The following is a 20,287-nucleotide window of genomic DNA, read 5'->3' as shown; positions in this document are numbered from 1 at the left end:
CAAAAACATCAATATGTTATCTATTACATAGAAAATATCGGTAAATGAATACCAATATTCCATATATACTATATATATTATATATATTTCTATAACCACTAAAATATATTGGAGCAGCAGCTATTGGTCAGTCTGAGGAACTATTTTGTCCAATTCTCAACTGTTTAAATATCCTTCAGCCATATCGTGAGGACACAGAAATAAAATCAAGAAAAACAGAATAAGAAAGAGCAAATATCAATAAGAGCAAATAAATTAAAACTATCTCACCAAAAACCCAATGAAATCTGTGTGTAGTTTGGAATTCTGTAGACCCCCCCCCCCCCCCCCAAAAAAAAAGATTCCTCCAGGAATAGACAGCCATCCTCCTGTTCCAAACTGATTAAGTAACTGTTCAAAAGGAAACGAGTATAGACGCTGATAGATGCTCCTCTTTGTTGATAGGCCACATATAAAAAGGCCACAATTTGAGTATTACGCTCTCTCTTGAAGAAAAATGCACAGAAAAGTAGACTGGAAGGGAGAAGAGGGGCAAGTCTAGGAGAGGCGTTAGCAGCCTTCTTGGTTGTCTAAGGTTTGTTGTGTTCACAGTCTAGTTTTATCCATTTCCATCTTAAGTCCTGGAAACACGGCAATAATGAAAATCAATACACGGCTAGTATGGCAATAGAAAGTCCAATGTATTGTGGAGGAAGTTAAAAACGTGTTACACCATGTTTATTTCCCTTGCTGGCCTGTTTGGCAGCCATGAGGAAGAAAAGTAAAAGTCCTGAGATCTGTGGTTATTTTGAAGGGCTTCAGAAAAGGATACAGAAAAGACAGACCGGTAGAGGAAAAAAGGAGACGTGGGGTTAAACGAGTTCTTTAAGGAAAAAGGAAATGTTAGGAAGGGCTGGATCTGGGCAACGATAAGATTCGTCCATTTTTCTTGCCACCGTTCATGTGTGTGTAAGGAACATGCTCCTCATAGTTCCCTCTGAGGGCCACCGAAGGCCCGCTGTCCCTGCTTAAGATCTCCTCTCTCTGCGAGTAGGAAGACGGGTCCAGAGGAATGCTCTCCATGTTGTCCAGGTCCAGGTCAAACTCCTCTGGCTCTGGGACCTTGTGCTCCTCGCTGTAGAAGAAGGAGACCTCCTGGAAAGATGGGTGCAGATCCTCCCGCAGCATCTCAATGAGCTCGTGGAACATCGGCCGCATCTTGGGGTTGTACTGCCAGCACATCTGCATCAGGCTGTGCCTGGGATAACAGGGAAAAGGAGACCAAGCTTAAACCCTTAATCCTAGACCCATACATACAAGAAATGCTATGACGTCAAGCAAGTGACAAGGATTTCATCTTTAGTAGCCTCCAGGTAGGATAGTAAAGAGTATAAGGGCCTGAAATATAAAGAAGTACAAAAAATAAATACATCTGGATGAATGATTGTAAAAATCATACTTAAAGTATATTTCTGTGTTTGTTATTTCTATTTTCTCTATCTCTATTGTACAGATAAACACATTACAAATGAGTTGAGTGTAATTGTACAAAATCGTTATTTTCCTGTTCATGATAATGCAAGCCCTGTTTGTCGTCTCTTATAATATTTGTTTGTGTGGTGTTGCACTTCTGCATCTTTTTTTTCCCCATGTGGAATTTCTAACTTTGTTTTTTATTTTAAATGTGAGTTATAATACAATTAGACAGCATGTGCCGTTAGCAATAATGATTGGGTTTTTGTGATCCTGTCCATTAATTAAAAGATTATTGTCCAATCCGTATTTCTTTGAAGATCTGAGTTATTTCGAGTTCTTTTAATCTGTTTCTATCAGCTGTAAAGGATCCACGAAGTGCTCGTAGAGCTCAGATTTTCTACCGTGTCAATGTGTTAGACTCACATCCTCTCGGGGCAGTTGTCCGGCTGGTCCAGGTATCCTCCATCCATGACAAACTTCAGAACCTGTTCGTTGGACAGACCCTGATAAGGCTGCTCTGCCAACGTGCTGATCTCCCACAGAACAACACCAAATGACCTGCAGACACACACAAACACGTGAGAATGAATGCCCTACAAACGTAATCAGGAATGTAATCCCTGAGCTGTGACATACCAGCAGTCGGAGTGGGCGGTGAAGACTCCGTCCTTCAGAGACTCTGGAGCCATCCATCTGACAGGAAGTAGTCCCTTCCCTCCTTTACGGTAGTAGTCAGTTTCATAAATGTCTCGGGTCATCCCAAAGTCTGTGGAAGCAGTGAACACGTGCTGTGACAACTGATTTCATTCAACCACAAGTAAGAGGTGAAGCTTTAGCTGCGATATAAACCTCCAATCTTGACGGCGAAGTCTTCCGCCACCATGCAGTTCCTGGCTGCCAGGTCTCTGTGGACAAACTTCTTTGCGTTGAGGTAGGCCATGCCGTCCGCAATTTCTGCCGCCATCTGAATCATCTCTTTGAGCGTCGGCGGTAGACGACCAGTCGGGTTGTTCTGCAAAAGCACACAAACATAAAATACGTATTTTCTTTGGCTGTAATAAGGATCTCTTCCCAGTTTCGTAGATCCACGGTCGACACATACCTCAGAATCTGGCCTTAGACCCCGCAGGTAGCTCTTCAGGTCACCGTGGGTCATCAACTCCATTACTACCAGTGTGGGCTGACCTTTGGAGACCACGCCCAACAGACGAACCTACAGGGAGAAAACACACAACGTTATGCAAACAATGGCGACGCTGACATAGACGAGAAACACCGGTCCAGGTTTACCAGGAAGGTAAAAGCGTTTAATATTTTTAGTATAACATGCTTTTGGAGCCAAGCGGTCATTATCATGATGGGAAGCTGTAAGTGCGCGCTCGTGAATGGCGAGCAGCCCCAACGGGTTTGTCAGTGATGAAGCTGAGAGAGAAAGCAGTCTGTCAAGTGTCGTACCACGTGGTGACAGCTGAAGGCCTTCATGACAGACGCCTCATTGAGGAACTCAATCCTCTCCCGCAGGCTGGCTGATTCGTTCACAGTCTTTACGGCTACGCGTGTGTCCGGATCTCCTTTGACAATATCCTTGGCGATCCCCTCATACACCATGCCGAAGGAGCCCTGACCCAGCTCTCGGAGCACCACGATCTTCTCCCGTGGCACCTCCCACTCATCGGGAACATACACTACGCGGAACAATAAAACATTTTGATGAAGTAAACTTCATAAATCATTCTACCATCGCTTTTGTTATAATGTTCTCCTTACCATCATTGGCGCTGAGGTACTCGGGGTTTGAGGAGGCGATGAGAGGTCCCGTCGGGCCTTCTGTTTGCCTGTAACAGAGCCACAGAAAGCATCAGACACCGAGACGTGAAATGGCATAACAAGCTCTGTTTAGGCAACAAAGATCTTACTTCTTCTTGAAAATCACAAAGACCGCGGCTCCCACGAACAGCAGCAGGATAAAGCAGACGACTGGTCCAATCACAATCCAAATCAAACCTGGATCCGCTGTAATGAACACAAAGACCGTTTGCGTCACTTCCAACAACAGATCTGCATTAAATGATCATTAGTGAACAGTGTACGTGTGAATAATGCACGACAATAATACATGTGACTACAGTAAAATCTTGCACACATAGCCTGCAGTCTTACGATTAGGCATGAAGAAATACGTGGTTTCTGTAAAGGAGCCATTTCCTGCCAAGGACGTGGCTCTGACCCTCACGCTGTAGTTTCCAGGCTGCACAAGCGAAAGCTTCGTACCACCTGACTTGACGTAGCCCGGCCGTGACACACAGGCTGTGTGGACCTGGAGTGGGTGACGGGGGAAACACATTTCAGTATGAGAGATGAAAACCAAATAATGATGAGTGTTAACATTTAACCCTTCATTCTCTCAGTCCTTCAGATGCTTCTTCTTCCTCCTCCGGCTCGTCCCGCCCCTTCAGGGGTCGCCACAGAAAATCCACCTTCTAGTCGATTGCATGATTAATTCTGGCAAAGTTTTATGCCGGACGCCATTCCTGCCGCAACCCTCTGCATTTATCCGGGCTTGGGACCGGCTCAGGGGACACGCTGCTGCCTCTGAGGCTGTTTCTATCACATATTAAAGACTAAAATGACTTATGAGGCTCAAATGTGAATGACTTTCAGTTTGAATGAAATGAATCTGGAAAACCGTCAGTCAAGTAATTTCAGCCAAGTTATACAAGCTCCAGACCCAACGACAGTGCAGAACTCAGTGAGAGGTCTTTATTAAATATGTGTTTGACATACTGTACGCCACCGCTGTGAGATAACCCGAATAATTGAACGAGAAAAAAAAAGAAAAGATCCGGATCCTCCTTAGAAGCAGGGTGTGTTAGTGAGCATCCTGTTAGTGGTGCAGTGCACTGAAAATGTAGTCCATCCCAGGCACTGCATGCTAGTCTTTCTTCCTGCCTCTGTCACTATGGCAACAACACTGCTACTGGCTCTTTGGGTCCGGCAGTGCAACAACGAATAGCAATTACAGATTAAATCCTGTGTTTACGTCAAACAACAACAACAACAACACATTTTACGCGCTGTCACACACTGACTTGTGCACACAAATGCACAAAAATAATAATGCATGCAGCAGAGCACATCAAAACACATAGAGGTATTGGGAGTTAGTAAACAAAATGTTTATTTTGTTCCTTTATAAATCTAAGATTTATTTTACTTAACTCGCCCCTCAATTGGGAAATTCTGTTTTACACTCTCCGCATAGATAGTATACGAACCCGGCACCTGGGAAATTAATGCGCTACCCACTACACCACCGTCCCGCCTCAGTTTGCATTTTCTCCTTGTGTCTGTGTGGGTTCTCTCAGGGTTCTCTGGTTTCTTCCCACCTCCAAAAATGGATGGATTATTTCACTCTATTTTTTTACACATACAGTATATAGGCCAAAACTAAATAAATTCTCCTCTGCCCTTTAAGCCCTGTGCCTTTCCTACCTACAGATTACATTCAGATCATTCCTGGGGGCTCTGTCCTTCCCTCGCTTGTGTCTTCAAATTAGGACAAAAACAATAAGCATAACACTCTCACACTTCTAAATGCTCATAGATGATTGATACTGACCTCGGAGTCGCCAACCTTCTTGTAAAACACTTCATACAAGATGATGAGGCCATTAGGAGAGTGGGGTGCATTCCATTTAATCATTACATAGGGAGGCTCTGCTGTCACTATCTCATGGGTCACTGGGCCTGGGATTTCATCTGCTTTTTCTGCAGGCACCAGACCAAAAGAAAAACACTTGATTATTAACTTGGCACACATACAGGGTAAACCACTGCATTTTCCAGTGTTCATAGTTGGTCACTTAGCTCTCCAACTGCCTCTATAAATTGTTTGGCGTATAATAGGTGCTTTTTTTTGTCGACAGGGGCATGCATTTTTGACTACATGACTATTCTAATCACCAAGGCCACTGAAAATGATTAAATTATAAATTAAGCCGCCAAATGACAACATAGTTGAATCAGCACCTTTTAAAAAGTCATACCAAGAACTGTACATTTGACATTTTTTGACAGCAGGATATATTGCAGGCCTATTGCATTACCTGCTTAAGCCAACTAAACTGGCAAATGATGAGGGGAGAGATTTGTATTAGTTCTTACCCTCCGGCATAGTTCGAGCACTGACACAAGTAGCCAAGCTGCAGCGTTTGAGGTCTGTTGGGTGGTTACAGGCCATGATCTCTATCTTATAACTGGTAAAATGCTGCAGGCTGGAGATGACTGTTGATTCCTTTAAGAACACCTTCAGCTCCACCTTCAGCAAAAGAGACAGATCTAATTAAACCAACATGCACAAATGGTTTATGGTTGAATTCAATAAAACAAAAATAATTGTTCTTTTAATTTGCTTATTAAAGTTCTAAAAATTAGTTTGACTCACATTTATGCAAAAAAGTTCTTGTTTAGTGACTATTAACTGTGTGTTACTTTAGAAAGCCGAGTAGCTACATTGGTCATTTCTGAATTGGATCATGATTCGTTTTCTTTTTTCTTGTGGAAAAGCAGACGAGCATATAATTTTAGGTTCAGTGTTTGAGACCTTGGATCCCTCCTCATCCTCTTCTTCAGCAGTAGATGCAGTCGAACCAAATGGCCAACTGGGAGCTGTCGTGAGGAAGAATGTTGATTGTGTGGCATTGGCAACTCCCACTGAGCGCCGCCGACGAGATGGTCTGAAGAGACAAAAAATGGGCAATGACTCTTAGACCTTATGAACATACACCAAGACATGGGCCACCTATAGTGCACCTAAGCTATGAATTAGGGCTGTTTCTTTTTCCAAGATGGTCACCTTGCAGTTTCCTGAGCAGTGCCTGTTACCCTTGTTGCTTTGCTCAATGAGAGCATGAGGAGTTCTTTGTATAACAATCTCCTCTTGACCATTCAATACTGTGTGCTCAAATGCAGCAGAGATGTGCGACAGTTTGATTGTTCGTGTGTGTGTCCAAATAGCAGTGTGCATGACTGCTCCCCTGACTGGCATGAATGATAATGGGAACAGTAAACACTCTCCTAGGGACGCAAAGGCTGTGGGACCATGTGTCGGGGGAGAGAAAGCGGCAGCAGGGCCTCGACGATCAACACCTCCCACTCCAAGACCTCCAAAACGCAGGGCACAAAAACAAGCCCCCACCCCCCCCATATACAGATGGACAGCATGGTGGCTGGGATAAGAAAGAAGAAAAAAAAGGATAGAAGTGCTCCTATTTGGCCGCCTGCTGTAGTGTCACAAACAGAAACCGTGAAAGACAGATAGTCCTCGTGCTAAGCTGGGTATAAGACGGAATTTTCTGAACTTTTACATCAACCTTTTTGCAACTGAGAGCTACTTATCGGGTACTGATTAGTGCAAAGAGTTTGATAAACATGTCTGAAATACGCTCAATTTAACTTTAAAGATTGCTAACAATAATTGTCAACAAGGTAGGAAACAGATAAATATTAATAATCAACAGTTGTTCAGTCATGCATGTTGCGTCCACGTTCAGGCATGGATTGGTAATGAATGATACAAATGGCTCAAACTGCTGAAGGTCAGAAAACCGGTTCTCACGCTCTTGCTCAAGTGAATTTATCACTTGAGAGCACTTTTCTGCAACTTTGTCAAAGGTCTCAGACGCAGAAGCATTGTCTTTCAGCACAATCTGCACAGAGAAGTGCGGCGCCTTCTTCTCTGTAAGTACACAGAGAAAATGTTCATCTGGGCTTTAAATGCATTTAGAGCACTTACGCCAGTAACAGTTTTGCAGTTCACAGTTCAAATGGTTCAGTTTCTCAGTAATGTCCTGTACGTAAAACACATGCAAGGTCAAGTGTCCACTCAATGTCCTCCAGCAGCAAGGCGTCTTTGTCTGTGGTTTGCTTCCTTAAACTTAAAACAAAGTAGATGCAACCCACTAGTATGTGGTGCTATGGTGAGCTATTTTTAGAAAACATTTTTGTACATCAAAAACATCCTCAATTTGGAAATGGTAATCTAATATGGGATGTCTACCTGATCTCAAAAACTTCATTGTGCAGGTAGTCCTCAAATGTCTTGCGGTACTCAATCTCCTCCTGCTCCTTCTTTAGCTGATTATCTGTCTTGGGGCAGGCACAGCACCTTCCCCCTGAGGTTGGCTCATCAGTGTGGTTCCACTTCTGCTCATCCTCACTGTCCAGGTGGGTTGGAGTACGAGATGGGAGCTTCATTCCTGCACAGAAGAAATTGGTGTGCAATTTTCTTTTTAAATTAACAGTCAAATAGGCAGAGATAAACATGACAAACTTTGGATACTAACCTTGAAGGCAGTAGTCAAACTTGTAAAGGTCACTGTCCTCAGGCTGCTTACGACAGATCACCCGGTAGTGGGTGATGTTTCCATTGGGACTAGTGGGAGGCTTCCACTTCAAGATGATCTGTGAGGAGGAGTTGGAAGAGGAAATTGGGTCCAGAGGAACAGAGGGCTCTGAAAGAGATGGAAAAAGAGTGCGACAACAAATTACAACTGCAATGGTGTTGACCAGACTACTTTTAGACTGGCCTTAGCCTTATAATAATAATAATTATGGAAAAACTTCAAAGACTAAATTCAAACATTTGAATTGCAGTAAGTACAGCTTATACCTCGACGAAGGTCAAACAATCGGACATACCTGCCAAGTTTGTCTGGCCCCACCCCTCCACACAGTTTTGTGGAAATCAGTCTTGCAGTTTTTCCATAAACCGAGAAAATGTCATCTAATTTACATTGCAAAACAACTAATATTTAATAGGTCTTCTGTACCCAAATTGGAAATACAATTTAATGCATTCTATGTTCGCCAATGCCCCATCCTTCCCAGTTTTTGTGTAATACTGATTTCAAACAAATTAGAAACAAAAAAATCAACAAAACCAAATGAATGGCTACATGTAAACTTAAAACCCCCTTGGAAAATGCAATTACTGTGTTTGATTACATGAAAACACCACAATACATCATGAAGCCAGGAGCTTCCAAAGCACAATATTTGCATTTCTGTATTTAATTTCTTTATTGTCCAATTGCAAAGTCAGAGTCACTTTAATTCCAATTACTTTTAATATAATATAATATACTAAAATCCACTTTGTGGGATAAGTAACTCACTGGAGGCATTGGTGCGGACATAGATGATCTCGCTCTTAGCTCCAAGAACCTGGTGCTCATCAGATGCAGACAGTTGAGTCTTAATCATAATGGCATACTGGGTCCAGGGTTTCAACGGCTGGATCAAGTATGCTGGATTCTCCGCTTTCTTGCCATCAGTGGGGCGGGGTGGAGGCTCTACATCAGCGATGGCCCAGCTGTTAGATCCACACGCATCCTGTCCATCGAACTCTGTCACGTTCTTATACGGCCTGGAGCAGATGGAATTACGGAAATGAGAAAGAACTCATATAATAAATAACTGATCCTATTTCATCCATCTATTTCTCGCTCTAGCTACTCAGTCATCATGAAGTATAAATCTTCCCAAAGTATTTCAAAAACCTAAATACTTATTTTCCACAGCCATAAAGACTGAGGGAGAAGAAAAAAAAAGAACACAAGTCAATAGTACCCTTTAAAATAATCTTATATCTGACCCTTGTGGAATCCCTGAGAAAATGTTTACTAAGTTTTAAAGTCACTATTATTTATTTTAATTGCTGATATTATCAGAACTGATGTGATGAAAGGCAACAATGAGAACAAGCCAAATGTAATAGCTGTCAATTGTAAATCATGTCATTTCCATCCATTTAACTTTTATCAAATACTTACGCCTCTTTGTACAGAACCATGAAGCCGAGTAAATCTCTATAGTCTGAAGGCCAGAAGGGCTCCCACTTCAAAATAATCATATTTGATGTGGTCTTGATCGCAGTGAATTTCAGCACCTTGGTCTCACCTAAAGGGTAAAACAGACAATGCTCAGCACATGCCTTTGGTAAATTAGCAAATGAACAGTTGAGCGTCAAACAACACAGTGAGACAAACATGTCATTGCTCGGAAGAAAGAGAGAAATAAGCTTGAGCCTCAAAGCTTACAAATAAAATCCAAAAAGTCAAAGTAGTTAAAAAAAATAGTAGCATAAAAATCTTTAATTCTTTTAAAATGTGATTCCGTTTTTCTTACACGAGGCTTGGTCCCCATTGGTACGTGCGGCAATGTCATTCTTTAGGTTGCGCTCCTTCGTTCCTGTTACTTCCTCCATCTTTCTGATTTCAGACATGCAAAGTTTGGAGTTATAGTGGAAGAACGTGCGACCACGGGGAATAGTCAGGTTGTGCTTGGACCAATCCCATAGCTCACGTAGGTTCTGGTTGTCCAGTGCGTAAAAAGCATAGATGCTGACAGAAACAAATACAAAATAAATACATGCATACATAAATAGCATACATATTTGTATTTATATATACAGAGGGGCAATAAAAGACATCTTACTCTCCATCAAGATGCTCCCCCCTGATGGTGTGTAGTTTGCGGAGGAAGGAGAGGGAGACCAGGGCGTAAGCTCTGCGAACAGAGAGGTAGCCTGTGATCTCCTCAATCTGGCCCAAACTAGCCTCCAATTCAGCTGCAATGTTATCTGAAAGGAAACATTTGGTCACACGGACAAATTGATCAGCCAAAAGTTGATGACAAAAGACAAATGTATGGTCAATTAAATGGAAAGACAAAGTGCATGGCTAAAATCCCTAATAACTAGAGACAAGGGGAAATGAAAACCGGCAGCATTTGAACAAAAAGCCTCTAAAGGAGGCCCAGCAGGAGGTGAGGTGGAGTAGTACTCACTCCCTCCTCGAATCTTGATGATCATGCTGCCATGGAGAACAGTGCAGCCTCTCAATGCCTGGGCTGAAGTTACAGACTCAATCGTCTTGTTTCCCACACACAGTTTTGGGCACAGGCCTGCACATGGTGAACAGGTCAACCTGCAAAGAGACATGCACACAGATTAAACCATTAATGCATCACAGAGGCAAGCGTGTGTGAGTGAGTCCCAATGGTCATTTAATGCAGTAATTACTGGCTGATAGAGTAGCGCACCTTATTGATGCAGATCATAACAGATGACTGACTTAATCATAATTTAATCACAATTAATAGCTATGCCCGATATAATTCAAATTCTATCAAACTTGGGCTAAAAGGGTCATAAAAACCAAGAACTGTAGAACAGAATCATTTTGTGGCAGGACGCTTGGAAACAGAACAGCAATTAGACTTCAGTTGATGAAAACAACACACTTGTTTAGGAGAGTGGGCCGGGAGAAATACCACGAATGCTTCTGCGTGCATGCATCAGAAATGGAATGAAGCAGAATTTACAGGTGGGAGGTAGGAATGTTCAGGGACATGTTGATATGACGTGGGCTGGGGCAAGTCAGAGATGTGATGCGCTCAGAGGTGAATTTCTAACTGCCTCGATCAATTTGATATTCCCCATAATGAATCAGCGGGCTTTGATGAGTGGAATAAAATCAATCAATCTCATCGACATGTGAGTCTGTTTCCTTTTCATTAGCATGAATGTACACAAAGCTTAGTTCAATGAGAGTCCTCTCCTTGGAAATGTGTTTAGACATGCAGCCACACACACAAGTACACAGAGAAATGAAGCATTGATGATGCTGCCTTTCAGAAAAATGCACTCACAAAGGGCGGGGCATGACTCATGAGCACAAGGATTCACCCACAGCAGAAGACTCAACGCTTCATTCACCGACGATTACTTTCATTTGGAGATCTCGCAAAAGAAAATAATCCCTGTGTTTAATTTTGCTTTCGGCTTTGACATCCCAGAACACAAAAGATACGCCCGAGACATAAACTAAAGTGTTTATTATGGCAGGTCGGCTTCAGCAACCCTTTACATATTACTCTAATGATAGCTTGGCCAAAATCTGTCGTCTTTCCAGGTGAATATACCCACAAATCAGATGATTGCAGGGGGTGACACCGGCTCACTAGAACATAATGTGAAACCGTTCCCATCAGGCTTTAAAAAAAAAGCTTGAAACAAAGATTGAAACAAAGAAATGAAACAGAAGTCTTGGCAGGCAAATTTGTAATTCTCAACCTGTGGCCCGGGGGAACAGCTAACAAAGGAGGCTGCTGTTCACGGCAGAAACCAAACAAGCTGTGAATGAACTGCCATTGTATATTCACCCTGATATAATTTCATGTTTATTCAACTCTTATTATAATCCCCTCTCCAGGAAGCACGCACGCGCACACACACACACTCACACACACACACACACACACACACACACACACACACACACACACACACACACACAAATCATTCCCATTCTTTCCCCCCCAAGCAGCCATGCTGCGTTAAAAATGCCATTCACCAAAATGACACGAATCTCTGCTCCAGGGGTGTATCTGACTTTTCATTACTAGCCTGAGATCGTCACACGACCCATTACACACCTGGCTTCTCCTAGTTACAAAAACCAAATCACTGTTTCCCCTCTATGACTTCTGAGTAAATGGAAACATCCCGTCATGACCACTCTCAAACAAAAGCGAGAAGAAGACAAAATCATCGATAGTATGCGTGTCTCTTCCTCCCTCGTGGAAAATTGCATATTAAGCATCTCAGAAGTAATACTCTCGTTTTGCAGTGTAGGAAAAGGGAATGTTTTGTGATTTTGTACTGAAAAACACAGACATACAGGCAAAGCGGCTGGAGATAATGGCAGCTGGAACAGAGGCAGTGTTAATCTGTCTGACTGTTTAGCCATCCAGAGATTGGAGCTGATGATCGGCTTCCAAAATCAGACGTGTCGTCGCATGCGAACATACACTGCTGCGTTTTAGCTGATGATTGAGTGTCTCTTATTCTAAGTCCGATGTCCTTTTTCCTTACACCCCAACATCTCTAATACTTGTTAATTAGAGTGCACTTGCATGCATATACCACGTGTGTCATCTCCCTGACTATTTGAATGTGTGTGATGATGCTTGTTCTCGCCTTAATGATGTAATGAAGTCATGGCAGTTAAAAAGGCAGAGCCTCTAATGTTACAACTGCAACAGGAACCCAATGAAAAAAAGAAAAGCATCTTCTATTGTGTAGTGTGTGGTATAGACTAGAATGCAATAAAAGCGTGCACACACACACACACACAAAGGAAGCCATTTGCAATTATGCGTCAGGGTTTGTGACAGAGGCCTAAAGCAATGTTCTTTTCTGTCTAAGCATCTGATAACCCCCAGCAGCAAGGAAGGGAAAATCAAATACACACACACTTTGAGAGAGTCATGCTGGTTTTAAATGTCCTTACTATTTCTAATGTATGGGGTGAAATTCAATGATTAGAGAATATGTGTCGTTTACCTAATAATCTTATTAGTTTAGTTTTGAGTTAGGTTGAGCCCGTAGCACAGAGTGGAAACATGACTTCAAAGTCCAGATAGTGATGCTTCTCTTCCCCTGTTTACTACCAGAAAAATGGTAAGGTCATACCCTTGCTTGTTGTACATGTAAATAAAGCTGTGTCCTAAACAGGAGCAGGTGAGATGCTCAGAGCGTTTGAGGTTGCTTCTACATTCAAAGCACCCGGCCGCCACTTTTATTAGGGTGTCTGTGCATGAATACAAATATCATTTCCAGGTCTTTGGTCCTGTGATCTTTGCCCTAGTCTGATATACAGACCCTTAAACAATGAGCTTTACTGCTGTTACAGACACCCCGAAGCATCCTTCAGTCTAAACATCAGCGTCTCAGTCAGTGCATTTTTGTTGTTATCCTAACTGGCTCAATTCATCCACCAAATGCTCACTATCAGTAATTACTGGCTCGCAACCGGTTCACATTAAATCTTATATGAACCACTCAACCCGTCGAAGTTAACAAGTCCCCGACAGAGTGCAACGTTGAGCCTGCTGAACAATTCTTTCAGTGGGAACGTAATTGGCCAGGCACATTGTTTCCCTCCAGTGAACCTTTCTAACTCACTTCCAAAGAAAATCAACACTTCTGCGTGATTAGAATTAGTGTCCCAGCTCCATTTTAAGTTAATGACATTCATGCATTTAATTTGCATGTTGAAAATGTTGAAGCTGCTGTGGGCAGGTGTTCCCCTTTTTTTTTTTCAGTCAGTTTGGTGAAGCTTTGACTTCCTCCAGCTGTGTAATCATCGGGAACAGAATGTGACAGAGGCTGAGAAAACACCAGACACTCAATTACTGCAAATGAGATTAGAGGACTTATTTGCACACGACATGATGTAGCCTTGCATCTTTATTGCACCTTTATTGCACCTTTGCATTGTGTGCCATAGCAATATTGGGCTGACAGCACTTTAAACCTGTCTGTCATACTCTCTCCTTCATAAAACAGACAACATGTTCCTGAGACTTTATTTTTATTTTTATTACCAAATCATAATGAATTAGTTTTTGTAAAACATTTAAAATGAATGACGAGGAATACTGTGAGAACCCCGTTTACCTTCTATTCAAACTAGCCTGCATGTTTTACCAGCTAAACAGCACTCTTTATATTTGACAACGAGGCAAACAGAGAAGCAGGTGAAATGTTGCCTTTTTCTTTCTTCTCGGTTATTTGTTCTCAGCAGCCCGGCTGCCCTCCACACAGACATTTTCCATATTGCAAAACGCTTCTGTCTTATCGTTTGATTGACTTCCAAACACCCTGATCTCTGGTGAGCAAATGTCACTAAGTGTGATGAGTCACTACAATCCACTTGCTCTGTTGCAGTCACGGAGGAGTGACTGTTAGCGTCTACAATCATGTAATGATGACCACCATCAATAACTCGGCAGTGTTTATAGTGGCACATGAAGGGTGTGCCGCTGTGTTTGAGGTAGACATACGTGGTGGAGTTGATAGTGGTGTATCCAGACGGACACTCTGGAACACAGGCCCCATCGTGGATGACGTATTCACGGCAGCCCGGCTCCCGGTCCTGGTCGAATTTCTTAATCAGCCTACATTGGTTGTGGAGTTCCTTGAGTTAACGACAACAAAAATACATATAAAGCATATGTGTATATAACAGTATGTGTCCATATATATGTGAAAAATGATACGTGTTAATTTCCGAACTATAATTCCAGTTCATTACCAACCTGGCAGAAGGAGAAGCTGACGCAGCGCCAGCCCCTGAAGATATAGTATCCAGGAGGACACTTTTCCACGCAGCTATTCCCGTGCTGGAGGTTCCTGCAGGCCACGCAGCTGCTGGCATTACCAGGTTCAGAACAGCCGCCGAGGCACTGGTCATGGCAGCACTGGCCCTGGAGGCTACACGCACCGTGCTTACAGTTATCCAAGCACACTGAAATAAGACAAAAGGGGTGAGGGGAGAGGAAAAGAAATGGTTAATAACAGGTTAGATACACGAGGACTCCAACTATTATTATCTTAAAGTCACTTTATAACTAGATGGAGATGAGTAGTAGCGCAGAGGATTGAACAAAAATTCTGAAAAACACAAATACCCTGCAGGGATAAGGAAAACAAAAAACAAATATGAAATAAACAGCAGCGAGCTGTATTTAGGTAGGATGCTTGTCTCGATCTTCATTCCTGTCTGGCAAATAAGGCTTCATAGGGCATAAAAATAAAAAGGGAAAGAGAGTGTTTAAGTAGACACAGTGGGGATGTACTTACACGAGAAGGAGGAAGATCAAAATGCAGCTAGACAACACTCGATCCTTCCAAGGTTTCAGGTTAAGCATTTGGTGAATGAGTCCGTGTGTCAGTTGTGACTGGATATCAGTCAGTTTTGACCTGAGCCCTGTCTGATTCTAAAAAAACTAGCTGTTAATTAATATATTGTACCAAAGGCAGGAAAGTCTCATGAGATTTCACCTGATACCAGAAAATGCCCTTTTTACCAACCTTACGTATTGATTTAAACAATCACAATGCAGCTCTGAGGCTTCAAGATGCACCTTTAAACAATAAGTACAAGATTCATGGAGTGACTCGAGTCCTGGTGTTCATTAAAGCATCCAAAACTCTCTGGGTTTTAAGTGTCTAATCCTTTTATTCAGTTTCCACAGAGAAAGACGGCAAAATATCTGGGTCACGACCTCCAACTGGGCTCTGCGTTCACCATCGCTCACCACGTTTCTCACTATGCTGTCAGCTTTGATATCGAGTGCCAAGTGAACCAGAAAGTGTCAGGGCAAGAAGCAGATCTAGGTCAATCAACAGGCTATAAGCATTTCATATCATTCATGCCTGCTTTCGGTCCCTTAGCGGTGAACATACAGAGACACTGGGCTAATATTCACGACTGTTGAAAAAAACAACGTAACTGACTGGATATTAGCGATGGCTCCCTGCTACAAAAAGGAAAGAAACAGTGTTTAGAACGGTGCATCTGTTAGATTAAAGTCACTGTATGCCATCCCTGTGGATCCCACCTGCCATCCCTGTGGACCCCCCCCCCACACACACACACACACACACACAGACACACACACCAAGTGCTGCCTGAATAAATGCACACAGGACAGAACAGATTCTTGAGGGGAGAGTAAAGGGCGGGAGAATAAGGTTAGAGAAAAAAACAATGGTGAAAGGCAGTGCGGGTTAAAACCACAGACACAGAAAAAAAAACTATCTCTGACATGGGGGGGGGTCATGTAGGGGCTGCTCAATAACATTTCTTTCTAACAAGCTACTAAATCTACCACAGTGCACACGCTACTCTGCCCCAGAGGAAAAAATGCACAGCTCTCCCTCAACCCCCCCACCCCTCATCCACTGTGCTGTGTGTGTGTGTGTGTGTGGTGTGTGTGTGTGTGTGTGTGACCACGGCAGGGAGCAGGGAGCTGATGCAGCGTGCAGATCCAACTCCAGGTGCGGATCCATGCCAGAGTGCTGCTCCAGCTCCAGATCCACCCTCGGTCTCAGCCAATGTGTTCGCTGACTGAGGGAGGCAGCCATTCAATGGTCTCTTCCATGTTGGGGAGGAGAGCCACCCAGGGTTAACCCTGGCCTTGCTGGGGCAGACGAGGGGGGGGGGGTGACGAATCCAATGCCGCTCCAGGAATGAGCCAGCACAGATGCTGCTGAAGCTTTTCCTCCAGCTTTAGAAACGTGCTATAATTGAATTATCTACCTCTGGTTTGTTGTTGCTTTATTGATCTGATGTGTGTTTATTCTGTTTCCTGCTGCTTTCTCAGCGGGAAACACGATAGTAGGATATCCCCACTACTGCAGGAGTATTATTCCTCATTCTGCTCACGGATATGCCAAACATCGTCCAGTCAGCTCCCTCGCTCATTCATTCCCTCCCACTCCACGGCCCTCTTCTGTGTACCACAGCTTCACCCTGCCCTGCACCACCATCTCTCTATCTCTCTATCTGCCTGCCTTTCTAGGCCGCACAGCCCCTCCCACTTTCATTCATACGCCTTGTTTTGTTTTCATGCTGCCTGTATGGGGGGGGGGGGGGGGGGGGGGGGGGCATGGGTTCAGGCTCATGCTTCAACAACAAGAGCAGTGGAAGGAGCATGCTGGAGCATCCTGGAGAGCTTATCTCTCATTAAGCTCAACACACACACACACACACACACACACACACTCAAAGTCTGATCAAAGGTGTGTTGTGTTTACCTTTCATTTGGCCATGGCAGTAAAGAACCCCGGCTCTCCCCAGGGAAGGAACATTGGAGAAGCTGGGCAGCAAATAGCATGCAGCCCACACTCTGCAACACTTCCTGCTCTTAACACATAAAACCTCCCCTTTAATTGGCAGTGTTGTCTACAGGTGAAGTGCTGGGAACAATAACAAACACGTTTTACCCTAGAGGCAGTCACTCGGGAGAACAGGCGCGCGCGCCCGCGAAGCTGCTAGCAGCGTGTTAACTATATTTGGCCACAGAGGGGATCCTCAGCTTCAAAAGCGCCGCTATAAATGCGTCGAGTGATCTGATGTAAGACATTCTCCATGAAAGAGTAAAGCAGGGACGGGGGGTTAAACAAAGACTTACAGATTGCTGTGAAGGTGAGAATATGACAATGTACATACAGGCACGTACGCAAACAAATACAAGTAACTGCTCAAACAGAGACGGAGTTCTGCTTCTGAGCGTGTTCATCGCTAGCATTGTAAAATTGTTGGTGATAAATGTAATCAGTGGCGGGATGAGTGTTGTGTTTTTGTTCCATGTTATATCTTTATTATTATCAATCAAACCCAATTAGTTCATGCAGCGGCCTCTATTCAGCGCCGTTCCTTGTATATGTCACACGAACCTTTATTCACTCCAAGCGCTTACATTTCCCTCTCCAATACACACAATGACAGGCGAAAAGAATGTAAAAATTGTAGCCTTGCAGAGCTTCTTTTTCTGTCTATAATACATACATACAAGAACAATCCTTCAAGAAGAGATCAGCATGCCTGTCTCAACATGTCGACGGGTTCACGCACTGGAGATGAAGGCAGCGCTATGTCAGTCGCCACACACGAAAAAAAAGAAACTGGTCATTTTCAAGGCTTTTGTTCCATGTGGACCAGACTGTTGTAAGAAACATTTATTCCAATGTCATAAAATCAAACTTCCCTAATCTCAAACCAGGGAAGTGTAAATATCCTGTTATGTATGAAAAGTTAGCTCTTTGTTGACAGCTGCTCCAGCAATGAATCATCTCAACGTAGGGTCGACAGGTATAAAAAAAGTGAATCGAGCTTAATAAACATGATTTCACTCCCTCCTTTGTGAGTGTGTGTTCATTGATTTCTCTGTCTGTGCCTTCCTGTGTGCTGGCCAGCCCTGGCAGCCCATCTGGTTACCATGGAGATGAGTCCAGACATAGACTGTCTGCAGTAATTAGCTGCATGCACCCAACAGGCTTTTCTAAAATTCCCCTCCAGTCACCGTTTGTGTCTCGTCTTTTATCGTAGAAGCCACACCGTCTCCTCTCTCTGTCTCTTTAAGCTCTGGACTCCCTTCTCCTTGATGTTTTTCAGTCTGTCGCCTCCTCTCGACCCTCCTCGACTCGTTTCCCTTCTCCAGCTGTTCCGCCCAGCCGCAGTGTCTCGCCCCAGGTGATAAATTTGCTTATTTAGAAAGCCACAGAATCAGATTGCATAAAAGTCTCTCAAGTTATGAGTTATGTGCGTCGCGTAATGCCCACGTGGTTCCATACGCCATTTATGATGACGTCGAAACATCCGTAAAAAAGGCAGTGACAAGTGAAAAGTAGGCAAAGGTAGGGGAGGCTGTGATGCACTCAGCGATCAATACAGCCCTCACTGATGGTCCTCCTCTTCCCTTGTATTACTGTTCATTCCACCTAAACCCCCCCATCCCTCTTCTTCTTCCATTCACTGTGCCACATCTTTAATTTGGCCGGCCGCAGAACGTGCTGCTGGCTGGACTTCTTCCCTGACATTGTCAATACAAACTTGAAATACACGCGCACAAACACAGACAAGCCGGGACCACACACACATTTATACATGAACTAGTGCAGATGACAACATCTTTCTCTCACACCATGCAAAAAAAACCAAACCCTGATTTAGACATGGCTGGGATGAACATACGAGCGCTCGCTCTCTCTGATACACAAACACACACACACTGGTCTAGCAGGTTTTGCTGACTGGGCAGTTTGGTGATATTGGGAAGGTGATGAAGAGAGGCAGCGGGAGCACATTCATCTATAATACAAGACATCGGCATCATCACCGGCCTTTTGATTTTCCTTTACATCCCCACCAACGACAATCACACACACACGTCTATCTTATTCTGAGAATGGTGGGAGATGCTAATCTCTGAGCACCAGCTAATAATCCAAGACTTTTCCCCTGCAGCAGTCAGTCAAGCTGAAAACACGTGAAACAACTGGTTACTAAAACTGTCTTCCTGTCATATCTTCTGCAAAAAAAGTGGACATACGATCAGAAACATCCGTGATATAACATCTTGAAATACATATTCTATGCACAAATGTCTGGATTGCAGTCATGCTCAGATAAACACCCCTTCATTTGTGTAATTTAATAAGAGGCACTAAGTGCTGGTCCAGTCATGACTAAGGGGTTTTAAAGCTTTCCTTTTCTGCCTCAATGGCCCATTATCTCCTCAAATTAACTGCAGAAAGAGAGGGGGAAACAGGCTAAGAGAACTCAGATGGCTCTCCCTCTTTCTGTGTCCTCAGTTGGCATTAATGTTTATCAAAGAGTTGATTGTAACAGATTCCTTCTCTTTTCCACTTTGCCCACACAATCTTTCTCCCGTTTCCCTCTCGTTTCAAGGGCTTTGGTCTTTAGTTGGGTTAAGGACTTGGCACAATCTTAAAGCTGGTGGGGCTACAAGAGCTGCAGAAGCATCCCGCCATTTACCGTAGGTGTGAGCTCCTTGTTTTGTCTTCATAATTGTTCTGAATTATCCATTTCAGGCCAAAATGGACACTCCTTCATGTTTCGATTGCCTTCATGCTGCACAGCCTTATCATGTGAATAATATTTAAGATACCCAAACTTGGCTTCTTACTGTAAGGCTGCTTGATAGCCCATCAACGCCTCCTTTGATAGACCAGGCGACTTCATCCACGTCCCCCTTATGTCAGAGAGGCAGATTGTTTTCCATACATTGAGCTACAGTGCATTCTACCCAGCTGTGTGAGGGCCTGGGAGGGACGGCTGCAGTGCAGATGCTGGCTGTCTAATTTCATATTCACAGCATTACACTGAACAGAGCTATGGTACACAGGGAAGTATTCATATACATGCAGTATGTTCACACACACACCGAGGTGCATAAA

The 20,287-nt window shown here is 43.5% G+C and overlaps 1 protein-coding gene across 3 annotated transcripts in view; it reads right to left on the bottom strand.

The window, feature by feature from the left end:
• Positions 1-320: 320 nt before the first annotated feature.
• insrb (insulin receptor b) overlaps positions 321-20,287 on the bottom strand; it is a 46,287-nt gene continuing 26,320 nt past the window's right edge. For all 3 annotated transcript variants that reach the window (XM_068743175.1, XM_068743176.1, XM_068743178.1), the window contains 21 exons: positions 14,620-14,828; positions 14,365-14,498; positions 10,303-10,442; positions 9,952-10,096; positions 9,643-9,857; positions 9,288-9,414; positions 8,631-8,881; positions 7,800-7,967; positions 7,514-7,712; positions 6,059-6,191; positions 5,620-5,773; positions 5,075-5,223; positions 3,616-3,772; positions 3,372-3,468; positions 3,223-3,290; positions 2,911-3,140; positions 2,558-2,668; positions 2,305-2,467; positions 2,092-2,221; positions 1,879-2,013; positions 321-1,237 (listed from right to left, as the gene is read on the bottom strand). In XM_068743175.1, coding sequence (XP_068599276.1) covers positions 883-1,237; positions 1,879-2,013; positions 2,092-2,221; positions 2,305-2,467; positions 2,558-2,668; positions 2,911-3,140; positions 3,223-3,290; positions 3,372-3,468; positions 3,616-3,772; positions 5,075-5,223; positions 5,620-5,773; positions 6,059-6,191; positions 7,514-7,712; positions 7,800-7,967; positions 8,631-8,881; positions 9,288-9,414; positions 9,643-9,857; positions 9,952-10,096; positions 10,303-10,442; positions 14,365-14,498; positions 14,620-14,828 — 3,470 coding nt within the window. In that variant the 3' untranslated portion in view covers positions 321-882. The remainder of the gene's footprint in view (positions 1,238-1,878; positions 2,014-2,091; positions 2,222-2,304; positions 2,468-2,557; positions 2,669-2,910; positions 3,141-3,222; positions 3,291-3,371; positions 3,469-3,615; positions 3,773-5,074; positions 5,224-5,619; positions 5,774-6,058; positions 6,192-7,513; positions 7,713-7,799; positions 7,968-8,630; positions 8,882-9,287; positions 9,415-9,642; positions 9,858-9,951; positions 10,097-10,302; positions 10,443-14,364; positions 14,499-14,619; positions 14,829-20,287) is intronic.

This window comes from Brachionichthys hirsutus, chromosome 9, assembly GCF_040956055.1.
Source record: "Brachionichthys hirsutus isolate HB-005 chromosome 9, CSIRO-AGI_Bhir_v1, whole genome shotgun sequence".
Taxonomy (NCBI): domain Eukaryota; kingdom Metazoa; phylum Chordata; class Actinopteri; order Lophiiformes; family Brachionichthyidae; genus Brachionichthys; species Brachionichthys hirsutus.
This window is presented reverse-complemented; position numbering and strand designations above follow the sequence as displayed.